The 17,424-nt window shown below is 47.1% G+C and overlaps 1 protein-coding gene across 3 annotated transcripts in view; it reads left to right on the top strand.

The window, feature by feature from the left end:
- HBS1 (translation elongation factor EF-1alpha (GTPase) HBS1) overlaps positions 1–17,424 on the top strand; it is a 43,710-nt gene that overhangs the window by 16,067 nt on the left and 10,219 nt on the right. For all 3 annotated transcript variants that reach the window (XM_075873453.1, XM_075873454.1, XM_075873452.1), the window contains 9 exons: positions 921–1,065; positions 4,424–4,561; positions 6,809–6,940; positions 7,975–8,085; positions 8,537–8,649; positions 9,314–9,430; positions 10,737–10,973; positions 12,386–12,559; positions 13,724–13,809. In XM_075873453.1, the coding sequence (XP_075729568.1) occupies positions 921–1,065; positions 4,424–4,561; positions 6,809–6,940; positions 7,975–8,085; positions 8,537–8,649; positions 9,314–9,430; positions 10,737–10,973; positions 12,386–12,559; positions 13,724–13,809 (1,253 nt within the window). The remainder of the gene's footprint in view (positions 1–920; positions 1,066–4,423; positions 4,562–6,808; positions 6,941–7,974; positions 8,086–8,536; positions 8,650–9,313; positions 9,431–10,736; positions 10,974–12,385; positions 12,560–13,723; positions 13,810–17,424) is intronic.

Here is a 17,424-nt window from a genome sequence, read left to right as displayed (position 1 = left end):
AGGAGGGTGCACGTTAAAGAACCCGAGGTGGTCAAAATTTCCGGAGCCCTCCACTACGGCGTCTCTCATAATCAAATGGTGGTTTTGGGATGTTAAACCCCACATATCAATCAATGAGTGAGAAAGGAGAAAAAAAAAAACACTGAGGGCACAATGGAATTGGAGCCTTGGTCTCCTATGTGCCAGCTTAGTGTTCTACCTCAGAGCCATGCCGGTGCTTTAAACTTCTTGGCAAACTGGCCTTAGGCAGGCTTGATTTTGGGCAAAGAATCACGTTAATAGAAGTAATAAAGCATTTTAGAACAGCAAAGGAACAATTAGCCATCACACAATGCCAATTGCATAAAGAGTGGGCCATTGAATGCGCGAATTCATTACAAGAGCTTCAGGCATAATTCTTCATCCTCGACAGCCACAGCACCAAAACTGCACAAAATTCCTTCGAAGTGAGTAGCAGGTACCATGCTTCTCCAGAAATTGATGAAGAATTCCTTGGTGAATGCCTTCCTACTAGACAAAAACTATGATGAATAATGGCATAATGGGTACCCTGCAAGTGTGCATGTAGCAGTTGCCCAAAGATTGTTTGGAAAAGACTTCCAAAGGCCGCTCTTCCAGCTTTTCGCGCAGGCCGGAAGCTGTAGCAGGCGCGAGCATTCACGCCCCATCTCATGTTTAGAGCACGCTGCATGCACTCTGTAATCACGCATCGTAAGTCGCTTTTTTAGCGTTATGTTGAGAAAAGCTGATTCCGCCAACTCGAGTGCGCTCGAGCTCCACACGCCCATTGATAGAGCTCTGAACGCACGTTCTGCACTTGCCCTTTTGTTTACTGTTAAACTCGAGTGTGATATGGTATGGAAGAGCTTCGCTTGTCCTGGCGTCCTGCCCCTTGCTATTCTTTTGCTCGTCTCTCACAGAGCGAAAACCAACGCCTCTCGGACAAGTTGGCGCGCCCGCCAGAGCTGCCGGTGCCAACAAGGAGCTGCTTCCCGCGGTCGACTCGGCGCTGAGGCAGTCGTTTCCCAAGCAATCTCAGCCTGATGTCGAAGATAAGCGCTGCAAGTGAGTGCACAATTGCTGTCTGAATAAGTGCGCGCATTTACTGTAATGTCCCTAGCAAGCGGCCCTACACAAGCGAATGCCCGCCCTCCCTTCTTCGGGAGATTTCAAAGCCTCTTTTCCCCTCCTGACATTTTCACTGTTCAGTTCACCGTTTTTGTATTCCCAATGAAAACGAATGAAAATAGTGAATGCATACATGTTCAGTAAAGCATTTTATTAGATGCACAAGCGTGCATTCTTTCGAGGGGGGGTCCCGAGCAGGGACCCACCTCGAAATCTTGTCGGGTCATCTTTCACCATAAGGGGTGCACTTGCTCGGGATTTTACAGTATGCATTGATAAGGTTCTTGCACGCTAGAATTTAGGCTTTTTCGCATTCCTAAACAATAACTAATCATTTCTCTTGCATCCTCTTTCATTCGCTAGTTTCGCATGATGACCACCATTTTTCTGTTGAGAATGCTGCATCACACTGTGTGTGCATGTCATTCATAATCCAAAGGTGCTGGAATTGCAGCACTACAGAAAAGCAATGGCACCCACGATAGATGACAATTGACTTTTTGTTATTGTTTGTAGGAGCGTAGCCAGGAGTTGGCATATCGAGCTGCCCCCTGGCCGATGTTTATGGTGTATCCAGGCGACAGGAGTGAAATGAAAAAACTTCATTTCAGTCCTGAAGGACGCGATTAGCGCATAGCGAGCGTCTTACACGTAGGGGTCGACAGGGAGTACCTGGCGGCCGCTTCGTGGGCCTGCTGGAAGACCCATTGCTGGTCGGCGATAAGTGAGCTCCCGAGGGACCTCTCCCACTTGTTTGAGGTAGAGTCATGAGGAGTGTTTCTACACTTCCAGAGCAAGTGTGCGAGTGTCGCCGTGTGTCCACACGAGGGGCATGTGTCGCTGGGGCATGCATTGGGATAATAAACGTGAAGCTTGGCAAGGTTTGGGTTCGTGTGGGTCTGTAATAGGCGTAGGGTTAGCGCCTGTGGTCTGCTAAGTTTCGGATGTGGAGGTGAAAAAATGCGGCATTCAAGATAAAAGTGCTTTGTTATGTCGTTGTACGTAATGGGTGCATCCTTATTGGTCTCTAATTCAGCAAGAAGAGGTTGCCCTGTGGCGGCGCGGTCAATAAGTGCGCACGCTGCATCACGGGCCATCTCGTTGAGGTTGGATGGGGCACCTGGCACCTGGCCGAGATGGGCAGAGAACCTGATAACAGTGTGGTGCTTCAAGGCACTCGGGTCCGCGCTGCGCAGGATACGTAATGCCTGGTTGGAGATGACTCCGCGTTCGAAGGCTTTGATGGCTGGTCTGTAGTCGCTATAGGCGAGTTCCCGTTTGCTGACGAGCATACCTATAGCTATAGCTACTTGCTCCGCTACTTCGGGGTTTCGGGTGAGGATTGTGGCAGAGTTAAGAATCTGCTGCGCAGATGATACTGCGACCATGGTGAAGGCTTGGTTGTTGTGATAGGCAGCGGTGTCCATGAACGAGACGTTGTCCGCTTCCATGTCTATGCGCTTGAGAATGGCGGTCGCCCGTGCAAGGCGCCTGCCTCTGTTGTATTCGGGGTGTACAATTCGCGGAATGGGGGCGACCGTGATAAGGTCGCGGATTTCACAGAGAATTGGAATCAACTCTGGGGGAGCCCTGGCCATCGAGGAGAAGTCGAGCTCGCGCAGAATATGGTGGCTTGCCTTGGTGGTCGTGAGTCAGGTCAATTGCACGCGTTCCTGAGCTTCGGCGATCTCTTCTAGCGTGTTATGTATGCCAAGCTCGAGGACTTTGTGCGTTGGAGTGGTGATATAGAGGCCAAGGGCTCGTTTGACCACCTGGCAAATAAGCACATTGAGTTGATCGCGCTCAGCACATAGCCATTTGTGTATAGCCGCGACGTAGGTAAAGTGGCACAAAACAAACTCGTGTGCAAGACACAGCAGGTTGTCTTCTTTGCGGCCATGGTGCCGGTTGGATACTCTACGTACGAGTCGTATGGCGTTCTCCTGAGCTTGTGGACTGTTTGGGTGTTGGTTCCGTGGGACTTGATGATCATGCCGAGGACCTTGATGGTGTCAACCCTGGGGACTGCACGACCATCTCTGGTGTGGAGCAAGATATTGCGTTCCGCCGGAGGTTCCCACCCGTTGGGCTTGGCACCCCGCCGTTTGGGAAAATATATCAACAGCTCCGACTTCGCGGGTGAGCACCTGAGACCGGTGTGGTGGACGTGTGGACAGGCTAAACCGCTCTTTTGGCCCACGGTCTCACCATCACGTGACCTTCCACTTCTGGTTGGGGGAGTTCGTAGCTGGGCCGCGAGCCACGAAGGCTAAGAATGCCGAAAACATTTTCACGAACCGCCCGTCTTCATTCTTGGCTGTACAAATTGTATTCCGAGAACTTTGTCCTTAATTACACCTTATAGGAGAGCTAAAGTCAAGGTCAAGTATCATTTTTTAAATTTTGTGCAGAAATATCCGTACGTGATGTCACGGATTTTAAGGTGTATTTCTGGCACTTAGGTGAAACTGGCGCAAGAAAATTTCTTATAACTTAGTATTTTATATCTATGGCTCCTTCCGTAATGAGTGGATGTCATTTTTACAAATAGGGAACTGTATAGGCCCTAGTAAACGCTGTTGAAGTCTATGTTGTCACCGCGTTTGGTGCCGAAAGCTCCCAGTGGCAATGCCACTCGCACATTCTTTTTGCACGTTTTCTCGCTCAACAAGTGTCTTCTTTGTACAAGTGTGGTGATTTTGTAGTTGTGAAAGAGTAATGTACTAATATGAGACAAGTTGTTCCTCTTTTTAGTATTCCTTTTGTATTACTGAGCAAATGAAGTTAGCTGGTATTTGATTAGGAATAAATTATATTACACTCTTGAATTGTAGTGGTTGGTACGTTCTGATATTGAACGAAGAAACAGCTTTGAAACAAGACAACGACGAGACGTTTGTGTCCTCTCATCTTCATGTTCTAGCACATTTTTTTTTTGTTCAACATCAGAGTGAGTTATGCTGGGCATGCCATGTACAACATACAGAGCTGCTAACTAGTGGTTTTACTCAAGGCGCCTGCCTCTGTTGTATTCGGGGTGTTGCTCAGTTGCTGATGACAGAAATTGTGAAATGAGAGAGTAGCAAGTTTAAGGTGAGACCCGCAGAGATGACATTGAACTGGTAATTCCGATAGGCTTTTGTCATGCTCCAACAAAACAGGCCAATAGAGACAGTGAAATTGCATTGGAGTAATCTGTGCTGCCACTTATGTGCATAATTTTTGGGGTGGCAAGCAAGGAACCCGCTTCTTCTTTTTCTTTCTTTTCTTTTTTTGCTATGGTTGTTTTCTACAGAGCATCATCAGAGACTCTCAAGGTACCAAGTGCGACAAATTCCAACCGCAGTTCTCCAGATCTGGATCGCAAGGAGCCCTCTCCAGAAGCTGGGGGGGACTCGCAGCCAGCCGACAGCGCCACCCCCAAAACACCAAGGTGTGCAGTTTGCTACGTGGCCGGAATGATATTAGGATGAAGAATGGGGTCCTTCCGTTTCCCATCTGTGCTTTAGAGAAATAGGCTGATGTGCTTCACTCTTTTCTGTGTGGTTGTAGCCTACTATGAGTGGAGGACGACCGGTTTTTCTCAGAAGGGCACAATTCCTATCAGCAATTGAGACAGACTTTCGTCTTCTCCAGCATGTCTTACTTTGTCAGTGAGTATGACCGTAATGTGTGCTCTCCGGAAGGAGGGCACTTATCTAATTAATCTCCCTAGTTCCTGCGAACAGTTAGCAAAGGGCAATACATAGGGCAGTACCAAAAGTACCGTATTTTCACATGTGTAACAGGCACCAAAAAACTGATTATTTCAGTGGCCAAGTGGGGGTGGGGTTTTTTCTTTAGTGCTGCTTCACGGCACGCGTGTTGTGCCGTGAAGCCCTCTTAACAATGTAGCGAAGGCTACGGAGGCGGTTTCTGCAAATTGGTGTTGCTGCGCAAATGGTACGGCAGCTTGTGGCAGATTTAGGTGTTGCTTTCCTGCACCGTTGAAGTCTTCAGAGAAACATTTGGGGAGAGACAGTTTTATTGCTCATTGTAAACCTCACTGTCACATTACAAGTACGCTTTTGAACGTTTGCAACCGCACAGTGACCCTCCACATGCTTCTCTGTTACGGACGCCATGTTTACCTTGAAAAATGGCTTGCCGAAAATTTGGTGTTGTCTAAAAAATAGACAAAAAAGGAAAGCATTTTGAAAAGTGAAGGATACCTGTATCCTATCTACAACTTCCCGCAACCGTGTGAGTTTCATAATAAATAAAGCAGTATTTATTTCAGCAAGGCAAATGAGATATTATCAGTAAATTTAGGTACTACTTTTAGCACGGTAGCAGGCATGCATTTCGATTCTGTTGCTTCCACGATGCTGTCAAGAAAAGTTGTCACGGAGTGTGAGCTCTTTTTACCACGCTGATATCACTTGTTATACACATCTCGACCCGTTCACCAAGCCTAACTCGATCGGTTCTGTCACCATGAGTAGCGTCTGGTGGCAGTCCCTCACCGCACAGCAAAAGCTTAAGATCGTTGTCGTTGGCGAGGAATTTGTGAACCGCAAAGCGGAAGGACGGCACGGTGTGGACGAGTCTTGCGTGCGTCGTGGAGAAAGAAGAGAGCCTACAAGCCGTGCACCGCGACTGTTGGTCCTTTTTTGTGGCCCCAAGACCGGTGCCTACCCTGAGCTGGTTGTGCAGCTAGTAAAGTTTATCGGAGGTGTGAGAAGCAGGGGTCATGTCATATCGACCGAGATGGTATAAGTGGAAGCATGGCGACTGTCGAGGGAGCTAGACCTACCTCACGGATTCCGTGTGAGCAGCGAATAGCTGCACCGCTTTATGAAGCGACAAGGGCTCTCTACTGCTTGAGCAGTAGCTTTTGTACAGCCTTTTCTGTATATCAAATGTGTGGGCAACACACGAACATCTTTTCTTCTGTCTTGGCGAGATGAAAGTTGGGGTGCAGATTATATGCGGGGGCGAGTTATACGAGCAAAAATACGGTAGTTACCAAGGGCAGTTTTTTGTGGGCATATGCTTGATGTCACCATAAAGTGGTGCATGTTGCCACCAGTTATGGCCAGCCTGCTTCCTCTTCTTGAAAGAAGCACATTTAGAAACAAGTAAACTTTACACTCCAGTTGTGAGCTCCATGTGGCACTTTTGATTGCATAATTTGGCTGATATGGTCATAGCTTGGTCCCCTATCTCTAGAATATATCTGCTTTCTATGCTTGAGAAGTGGTTCAGGGCTCATTAATGACCTAAGTTCGGGCTCTTTCATGTTCAATGCAATGCCACCAATGTGGGGAGCGCATGCTCTTGAGGAACTGAATTGCAGGGTGCATTCATTGCTGAATGCCAAGTGTCATGACTTTTCGATGCATGTATAGTACTGTCCGTTGGTAGCTCCGCTGGAAGGGAACTCGACAGGAGCACCCCTGGTTCCCTGTGGAATTTCGCATTGAAGCAATTAAATCCTGCTGAATATCTTACAACGACAAAGATGTGCCGTAAAATGCATCTTTCACTTAATAAACCTAATAGCTTTCCAGAAACGTTCAGCTGTTTGCTTACATAGACAAATGTGAAACGATTCTTGCCTAGTTTCTTTTGGTGGATTGTTTTGCTGTCGGCTCGTCTATTGGCTTGCGTTTCTTGTCATGATTGTGCTGCCCTGCAGGTCCAAGCCACCCAAGGACGTGGCTGCAGAATATGCCAAGGAGAGGGGCTCCACGAAGTCTCTTCTCAACTTGGTGGTCATTGGGCACGTTGACGCCGGCAAGAGCACACTCATGGGACACCTCTTGTACAGGTAAGCTGACATGGAAGTGTCACCGTTTGTGAGAGCTGCTGCACTCATTTTAATTCAAAACCGTTATGTGCCCCTTCAAGTGAAATATCAGGCATCCATTTCACAAGTGGCATTATCACCATATATAGTAAGAAAGCTCGTGTTACCAAATGACGACATAACTGAAGACATCATCACACGACATCAGGTTATAATGTTTCATGACGTAAACATAGGTGCCGTCGTAGCTCCCAAACAAGCTGTGCTTTTTGCTACCAGTGAAATCAAGAAGACTTACTTGCCAGTGTAACTTCTGGCTGTACTGTGTAGAACCTAGAAAACTGGTCACAAGAACGTATTGTAAGGTCATTCAAAGTATACCTGTGAGTGGCTTTATTTAACTAATTGTCCGTCAGCAAGTAAGTTGAAGTTTAATTGGGTAAACTGATACTTAAAAGGGAAGCTTGGGACAGGGCTTCTTCATGCATGTTATTGTATGAAATGGCAGCGTTTGACATGATCTGAAATTTTGATTTCTTGGAGTTAGGGGGGGGGGGAATACTGAATTGACTTAGCTTGCTATTCCCGAAGCATTTATATTGGTGTCCATTTTGGCTTAATTCTGTCCTTGTTACCACATTCTTGTAATCGCCATTTTTGTGTCACCGACTCCACAACATGGCAGTCAAGTCACGGGCATTTTTGCTAATCTCATGCCATCATTGTTGAGCTACGGTTGCACACGTACTGTCACATTGCCTTTGTCATGATACACACTCTTTAGCATCCAACGAATAACTAGTTCCTTGCCTTAAATGGGACCTTTGCATCGTCTGGTATTACCTTGCACAACTTCGGATGGTGCTACACAGCCTATGAAATGCTTTTAGTAACATTGATTTCAACCCAGAGTATTTGTGTAATTTTATAACTTCAAAACACAGCTCACACAGCATTGCATGTGCAGGCTGCGTTGCACTTTGCACGTTCTGTTTGTGTGAAACAGCATTTTTAATGGCGGTTTAAAGAGAGACGTGTGTTTGTTTTACCCGCAGGCTGGGCTGTGTGCAGAAGAAGCAAATGCACAAGTACGAGCAGGAGTCCAAGAAACTGGGGAAGGCTTCATTCATGTATGCCTGGGTGTTGGATGAGACGTCTGAAGAGAGGTGAGGAAAGTAATTTGAACAGGTATGTTTTGGAATTAAATAGGACGAAAATGTTTGAGGACAACTATCTTAAGAATCAATTCGAATACTAAATATGTAATATTTTTTTTTCACTTGAAACAAAATGAAATGCAGTAGAAGCTCACTGATGTGTTCCTGCTTATTTTGTTTGGCCGGAACCTACACTTTCTGGTGCGCCAGTTGCATTATGGACTTGACCCAGGCAAGAGTCTGCACTCAGTTCCTTGAGGATGCACTTTTCAAAAAAAAAAAGATACACCATTCAATGCAGGTTGCACCGAAATCTCTTACTTCCTTTGTTGTCTGTTTTTGCACTCTTTATGCATCTAATCATTGTCTCACCGTGCACCTAACTGCAGCAGCTGCCACCAGAGTCAAATGAAAATGTACATTCACCCTTATCTGATGTTTCTCACTTGCTCTGTTTCAGGAATCGCGGAATCACCATGGATGTGGCTCAGGCGAAGTTTGAGACGCCTAACCGTAGTATCGTCCTCTTAGATGCACCGGGTCATCGGGACTTCATCCCAAACATGATCACGGGCAAGTTGAGACGTTTGATTTGTAATTGCTAAAAGTGTTTCTGAGAGTTCCAAGTGTTCCTAATCAGTCTAGTCACGACGATTCCTGCAGGAACCTAAGCTTTTTACGACAGATATCCACCACAGAAAAATACATACTTAGAACGTGACTTGGAATTCCAAGCATGAGCAACTCTAATTTTCCAACTGGTTAATTTTATGCCTCAAGTAAAGCGTGGCTCTCTCAGTATTTTTCTAGTGTCTGTTTGTCGCATCCTACTGAAGTTGGTCATTTATACGCCATCTTTTGGACAGGATGATACATAAGGCATGTCACTTGCCTTTGTTGGCACAAGCATTTTGCAATTTTGCAATGGGTTCGGAGAGCAAACTACTGCATCCAATGCCTCGATTTTGTAGCAGTTGATGAAGAAAACTGTTGGTAGATGCTAGAGAATGTTTTTCCTTTACTTGTTTCTTCAGTTGTTGAGAGGTTATCAAGCTGTACCCTTGATCAATTCTCTGATTTTAACAACTTGGCTAGCTATTCTTTAGTTGAAGTTTTTATGCTTGTCTCGTATTAATGTCTTTTTATGTCATCTAAGTTGCACGATTGCTTAAACACGCGAAATTTCTCTTACTGCATGTTCGACATCATTTTGGAAATTTTCGTGTTGACTTTGCAGGCGCCGCCCAAGCGGACGTTGCCATCCTAGTAGTTGACGCCACCCGGGGCGAATTCGAAACTGGTTTCGAAACGGGAGGGCAGACGAGGGAACACACCTTGCTTGTGCGGTCACTAGGTAAGTGGCGGTTTGCAACATCATCTACGAAATGAACGCTTCATGTTTACAAACAACTCGTGGACTAAAGTTGACATCAAGTTGTGTATGATCTGTGCACTTCACTGTTTTTAGTATGCAACAGTATACGTTTCAGTGGCAAACTCATTGCTGTTGCTACTCATTGTTGAAATGTCTCACTTTACTTCTTCAGTAGTTAATTGACTTAGAATGGAATGAAAAAACTTTATTTTTTTTTGAAAAAACTTAGATACGCAGTCTTTTCAATGAGCATTACATAATTTTAGCGACCCAAACATACTATGTAATCTCAAATTACACTGCACATACCATATCTGCTCACACAATTTGCAGTCTCGCGCATTTTGCACACACCTAATATTTAGTCAGCTTTAATTGAAGAAGAAAACGAAAATTTACTCGGGTGTTTTGCACCCCTCAACCCGCACGCACACGGACAGACTTTGGACTTTTGGAGGCGAGTGCATTGTCGGGAAGAGCTTCAAGAAAATGGGACGTTCGAATGCGCTCGACAGAACCGAGGATGATGCTCTTTTGGAGGGCATTGACAGAAGCCGTGACGAATATTTTAATTGGATCTCTCAGCCAGTGATTCCAATTAGAACCTGCATGACCAGATCTGGCTTGTTAAAATACACGCCAATTCTGTCAATTAAACAAGTAATGTCGGCAGTGAAAGTTTGCGGGATCTGCAATGCATGGTAGAGCGACGAAATACTAGTCACTAGACTAAAAACTGCATTGCTGCTGATGAGTTCTGTGTTGTATGGCTTTTGCCTCGCACATGAAATAAAGGGGCACCGTGTTAAGTGCTGTTCAGAATATAGTCGGGAGATGTTGCCAATCTGTAGTCAAAGCTCATGTGAACGTGTGAGCCAGGTAATATTGCACGTGCTGCTGCTAATTTACTGTTTCATGTGAAAAGCTGACAATCTTTTGCCCGCTTCACAACTTTGCCCTGGCCACACAGCAAGCATGTTTGAGCCAATAGATATTCTTGTGGGTTACGTGCTGCATTGGGTATAAGCCATCACTATTGACAGTCTCTGGTTATCGCATAGCAAATCGGCATTGTTCATTTAATAGCTATTAGTTTTATTTGCATGTGTGTTGCTTCTTTTTAGCACTTGTCTTTTTTTCTTACCTCTTCACTTTTTGTCGTCACTCTTGCATGCGTTTATGTTGCCTTCCCTTGTGTAATGCCTTCACCCTTTCAAGATTGTGGCAAATCAAATGACAGTAACTGACACCATATTATTTCTGTGGTAATTTTCTTGCTCTGCAGGTGTCTCCCAGCTTGCAGTGGCCATCAACAAGCTGGACAATGTGTCGTGGGACGAGGGGCGCTACAACGAAATCACGGCCAAGCTGCGCAGTTTCTTGCGACAGGCCGGCTACCGGGAGTCTGACTTCACCTTCGTGCCTTGCAGTGGCCTGACGGGCGAAAATCTGACCACCAAACCGGAGTCCGGTTCTCCGCTCACCAAGTGGTACATGGGGCCTTGCCTAGTTGACGTTATTGGTACGTCTGTTGGCATTTTGTTGCCTTGATGCAGGCCCGTAGCCAGCGGAGGGGGGGGGTCACCCTAGGCCCTTTCCCGATATTTCGATGGTGGGGGCAATTTACCAAGAATAAAGAATGTAAATAGGTGTTTTTCAATACCTTCATCAAATGCCTCCCCCTCTCTACACCCGCCCCCCCCCCCCCTCTGAAAAATTTTTGGCTACAGGCCTGCCTCACTGTCTGATCTTTATTTAATATTGGTGTCTGGTTTCTACAGCTCAGTGGTAGCGACTTGTGTCCAACTATACCATCAGCGGCTTTGACTCGTGACTGTGGTGCAAAGAAGTTTAAACTGTGCAAAGAAGTTCGTTAAAAACAAAGCACACACATACCTACATGCACTGTGTGGATATGTATGCACGATACGCATATACGCTCTGTGCTTTCTGTGTTTGCGTGTTCCAAGTTCAAACATGCCTACTGTATCTAAGAACCGCATAGCTCAACAAAATGTGGTACTTCGGTGTGATATGAGGTGAGCTACTTTCCCGGTCGGCATCGTCGTCTCGGGTCTGTTGATGGCCGTTGGCCAAGCTTAATCTCGGGGAATCCCTGCTTTGGGAAGGATATCCCTGAACATGCCTGAGCGTGCCTGCTATGGCTGTTTAGCAGTGCCTTTGTTAGGTATGAGTCATGCTGAAGAGCTCATTATTATTCATTATTTCACAATTAGTCATGCCACCGAATTGGAAGAAAACTGGGGAACACAAAGAACCACTGAGTCCCCAAGTCTGGTGAGCAAGAAGCTGCTAAAGGGGTGAGATGCTACGGTTGACGACTGATAATTCAGACGTGAAGAGCACCACCAAAACATTAAAGAGATCAGAGGTCTACAAACATCCAAAACTTGTGTTATTCATTACATTGCATTGTGCTTCATCATCAATATTGCGTGTGCAGGGTTCCCCTTCAGGGTGGGGATGAAGGCTTGACACTGTGCCAACCTCGCTATTATGTCATAGTATTGGGCTTACTTTGTGCCCCTCTCCTCTTAAGTGACTAGAAAGCCCCCCCCCCCCCCCCCACACACACACACTCCGTGCGCACACCTATGACCATCACGTAAACGCTGGTGATTATGTGTGCGCTGGTGATGCTACAGCCACTCTAACTCAACTGCTAAAGTGACAGTCATGAAAGTGACAAAATTGTGACTCGCCCTTTTCTTCATCATGAAGCTATATAAATGGAATCTGTCCACGTTTTTCAGAAAGAAAGCTGTGTTACAGATTCACATTCTTCTGCGGGTTACGAGACATACTTTTGTTGCATAAGACCATGTATAACTGACTTTTATGCATGATTCTCGTCGTTTCTCCTGCTCTGATTTGTGTATGTTGTACGTGTCAATGCCAACTCTGTCTTTCCAGATAGCTTCAAGCCACCCGAACGGCCCGTGTCGAAGCCTTTCCGGTTATGCGTGAGCGATGTTTTCAAGGGCCAGGGGTCTGGTTTCTGCGTTTCCGGTCGGATAGACGCCGGCTGTGTGGCTAACGGCGACAAAGTCCTAGTGATGCCGGCAGCCGAGCAGGGAACCGTTAAAGGCAAGCGGCTGTCTTCCTTTGATGGAAGGATTTAAGAAAACCTGACGTCCGTGTTGCACAGTGGAGCAAAAGCTTAATAATTTGTATTTCACGGGACCGCACAAAATATTGAAATTAACTGAATACCGAAAAGTGTAAAGAATTGAGAAAGCAAAAGCAAAAGTTTATTGCATGAAGACATTTTCGTTTTCTAGATAAATATGTTATCCAGTACCTATGTTGCATAAGAGCAGCCTAGAAGCTGCAGTTTTCATCATTCGTGACTTTGTTTACAATCTCACTGAGATTCAAGACCCCATGTCTTAAGCTGAAACGTCTTCTAAGCTCATCCTTTATTATATGCACCGTCACTATCACATGATTTTTTAAGCCGCTAAAGTGACCGGCAACTGATCTTTTGTACATCACAACACAGTAAGCGAGCTTTAATGCCAGCATGCAGACCGCGGCTGAAACCCATGTTCAACAGATTCCACCATGTTTCTGTTTTGTGACTTGCGTATTGCTTGAAGTCAAAATGAAGCTGCCTTATTCGCTGTGGACAAAACTGTGGTTTGCTGAAGACACGGTCATTGCTGTTTTGGTTAGCAAACGCCGTTTTCGCAAACGCCGTTTTCGCTCCTTTGCGTTGCACATTTGCAGTGCTTCACACACAGCGCTCACTCAGAATCATTCAAATGAACTGAGTTGAGGCCGAATATGACCGAATGAATGAATTTGATGCCAATAAACAATAGATATGCTGGCCGAGACTAGAGTCCAAGTCAGAATTCTCCAATTTTCTCGAATGATATGTGGGGTTTAACGTCCCAAAACCACCACATGATTATGAGAGACGCCGTAGTGGAAGGTTCCGGAAATTTCGACCACCTTGGGTTCTTTAACGTGCACCCAAATCAGAGCACATGGGCCTACAACATTTCTCCCTCCATCGGAAACGCAGCCACTGCAGCCGGGATTCGATCCCGCGACCTGCAAGTCAGCAGCCGAGTACCTTAGCCCCTGACCACCACGGCGGGGCCATCATCTGGTGGAGTACCATTACTTTGCATGTCGTGTACACAAATTTGCATGCCGTGACTGAAATCGACACGTTTTGTTGATAACAAAATCGGCAGTGTAGCACTATCTGAAACGTGAATCTTAGACACAGTAATCATGCAGGAATCACCATTGACGAGTTATCAACGACGCAAGCGTTTGCGGGTGATCAAGTGGCACTGACACTGGCCGGGGTGGACATGATCAAGGTGAGATTGGCCAGCGATGCTCGAAGTGTGTCGCCATGTGGTGATGACAACTTTCTCTAGAATTTGTGTTTTTTAGGTTTCAAATGTTCATTATTTTTTGAAGTGCGTCACTCCTGTATGGCCAAGTCTGCAGCTGCCATGGTGATGATGGTGAAAGATTTATTTGAACAAGGGATTCAGGCACATCTGGCCCAGGATCCCCGCACAACCCCCACTGCTCTATGTGTTCATGAGTTCATGCAGTTTCATGACGTGGGCGACCCAGCCAGTGGCGGTTTTCTGCTTGGATGGGTCCGTCGAGTGCAGCAGGGTCTCCCATTCCTCCCATGTGGTCAGTGGCTACGGGCCCCGTGGGGGAAAGTCCCCCATGCATTCGAGGAAGATGTGGGTAAGAAGCGTGGGGGTGAGCGCATTAAGCACAGGATGGGGAGTATGCTCCTGGGTAGATGCGGGAAAGGAAATAGGGGAAGGGAAGTGAGCGGGCCTGGAGGTGACGCCATAATATCTGGTGAAAATTGTCCAGAGATCCGTGGGGTGGAGGGTATAGCTGGCGTTCCGCACGGTATGCTTCAGTCATCTCGCTGAAGGAATGCATGCGCTCCCTGGAAGAGCCCGGCTCGGAGTCCGCTGCCTTGGTTGATTAGACCTTGGGTGTGGTCATTGGCGGCTTCATTGCCGGGATTTCCAGATTGAGCAGGCACCTAGATCAGCTTCACATGGCGGGCCGTATGTTTGGGGGGCAAGCTGAGTATGCCGAAAGCGGTCTCATAGACTCGGCCTTGCGCAAAATTTAGAATTGCGGTTTTTGAGTCGGAAAGGACGTATCGGGCATCAGTGCAAGTGAGGGCAAGTGCGATCGCCACTTCTCCCGAGAATTCCGGGTTGGATGCAGGAGTTAGGCGGAGAGTTGCGATGGGCTGGAGTGTGCGATCAACAACTGCAACTGCCGCATCATCACCCGTGCAAGCTGTATCCACCCATACGGCATCCTCCTCGAAACCGTAGTGTTTGTGGAGAGCTTTTGCACAGGCCTTGCGGCGGGCCGAATGGTATGCAACATGGGTGTTTCGAGGGAGAGGCTTTATGGTGAGCTGTGTATGTGTGGAGGGACTGGTAGGAGTTAGGGGTCGGCCGCTGGTATGTGAATGTTGAGGGTGTCAAGTATGTGGCGTCCAGTAAAAGTCTTAGCTAGACGAGTGTATTGGGCTTGTCTGTGGGCCTCTATCAGTTTGTGTGTAGTGTTATGAAGCCCAAATTGAAGAAGTTTAGTGGTGTGGGTGTTAGAAGGGACATGTGAAGCCACCTTTTAAGCCTTTCGAAGCATGGCATCTGGGGTGGCTATTTCTTCTTGTCGAAGTCAGAGATATGGGACTGTATAAAGGAAACGGCTCAGTATGAAGGCATGAATGAGTCGACACAAATCGTGTTCATTCATGCCATAATGTTTGCCAGAAACTCGGCGGATGAGGTGCAAGAGCGCCTCTGTCACCTGCTTCAGTTTCGTGACGGTGAAAGTGTTACAGCTCTTGTTTTGGATGTGAGAGCCCAAGATCCGGAGTGTGTCGACCTCCGGGATAGCACGGCCGGTCAGAGTAATGGTGATAAGGGTAGTGGAAAAAGTACACGGTGAAGGGCGTATGAGAAGAAGCTCAGATTTTTCCAGGGAGCAGGAGAGACCAATGCTTTGTGCGTGTTGCTGTGTGATGTCGGCAGCGGTTTGTAATGTTTCCTCTAAGTCTCCATCACTACTGTGGGTAGTCCGCAGAGTGATGTCGTCGGCATAGAGGGTGTGGGGAAGGTGAGGGATATTGTCAAGAGCTCGGGCTAAGGGAATGAGTGTGGCATTGAAGAGATAAGGGAAAAGGACTGAACCTTGCGGAGTGCCTACTCCGCCAAAGGTGTATGAAGGGGACGCGTGGGGGCCCATATGAACCTCGGCCGTGCGTCCTGAGAGGAAGGATTGTATGTATGCGTACATGCGAACACCCACATTGAGGGGTGTAGAGCCGCCATGATCGCTCGGTGTTCTACGCGATCAAAGGCCTTGGTTAAGTCCAGGGCCAAGACGGCTTTAGTATGAGCGGGGATTGTAGGATCAAGGATGTTGTGTGTCAGTTGAAGCATGGCATCGTGGGCGGAGAGAAATGGGCGGAAGCCCACCATAGTGTGCGGGTATAGATTATGGTCGTGCATGTGTTGAGTTAGTCTGTTTAGTGCAACGCGTTCAAGAAGCTTCCCAAGACACGGTGTGAGTGGAATAGGCCGAAGGTTTGATATGGTGAGGGGTTTGTTAGGTTTAGGGACAAAGATAATCTTGGCATGGTGCCAGGATTGTGGCAGGGTGCCTTCTTTCCAGCATTTATTAAAGTATTCTGTAATCTTGGCAATTGATTGATCATCCAGTTTATGGAGCATAGAGTTAGTAATCATGTCTTTTCCCGGTGCTGAGTTCGTGCAGATGTTTTGGAGGGCCATACGACCCTCTTGCTCCGAAATTTCCTTGTCCAGAGTGTCATTCGGGGCTCTTGTGTAGGGTGGGAGAGGAGAGGAGGTGCCAGGTACTGTGTGCGTTGTGCGGAGTTGGTCCAGAAGACTGTCAGGGAAAAGCGTCAAGTTGTGAAGTAGGCGTGTAATGTGATGTGACGTGCGTGAATGTGTGGGATTGATAAGGTGCCGTAGGAGGTGCCAGGCATGTTTTGTGAAAAGGTTGCCAGCTATGCTATTGCACACCTGGCTCCATTTGGAACGGCACAGCTCCATGGCGTGCGTAGTTATTTGTGTCTGTAGCGGGGCCAGTCGGCGTTCTAGCGTTCTGTTATGTTTATGCCGTTTCCATCTCTCCTGAATGCTGTAGTGCGCCTCCCAGAGGTGGGCTAGGCGTTTGTCCAATGTAGGGGTGTTGGGTGGTGTGGTAATGTGTTGTGTGTGCGTGGTGACGTCATTTAGGAGAGATGTGACCCAATGAACAATGTCTTGTATTGGGGTATTGCGGAGCTCCCGACGAGCAGATCGTATAGCGTCCCATTGAATAAGATTCTGGGTGAGAAGTCGAGGCCTGTGGGTTGTGTAAGGTATTTGTATGGCGACAATGTAATGGTCGCTTCCAAGTGTGTGTTGCATACTGGACCACGAAATATCTTTGAGTGAGCGGCTTAGTGTGAGGTCTGGGCTAGTGTCCATGGTTACGCTATTGCCGATTCTGGTTGGTGTGTGAAAGTTGTTATGTGTAGTGAGGCGCAGGTTTTGGAAAGTAGTCCGAAGCCTGCGACCCCTTGCTGTGGTGTACCTCATATGAGTAGGGCGTTTCGACCCGCAATGCGGTGAATTCTCTCCAGTAGACCATTGAGAGTGGCCATGGCCTGGTGTGGAGTGTGGTAGATATTGGCTATAAGTATTGGAGGTGTGCCGAGTTTTGTGGGGATGATCTCTATGAGGACGCATGGGGTGGGGGAGGTAATAGTGTGTTCTTGGTAAGTAATGGTGCGGTGAATGAGTGTGGACACTCGGGGAGCGTCGGCGGTGTCTGAGTGTACTGCATTGTAACTGGGAAGTTTAGCTTGTTGTTGTGTGTCCTGTAACAAAAGAAGTTTGGGTATGGCAGGAAGGCTAGATACT

This window comes from Rhipicephalus microplus, chromosome 9, assembly GCF_043290135.1.
Source record: "Rhipicephalus microplus isolate Deutch F79 chromosome 9, USDA_Rmic, whole genome shotgun sequence".
Taxonomy (NCBI): Eukaryota; Metazoa; Arthropoda; class Arachnida; order Ixodida; family Ixodidae; genus Rhipicephalus; species Rhipicephalus microplus.
This window is presented reverse-complemented; position numbering and strand designations above follow the sequence as displayed.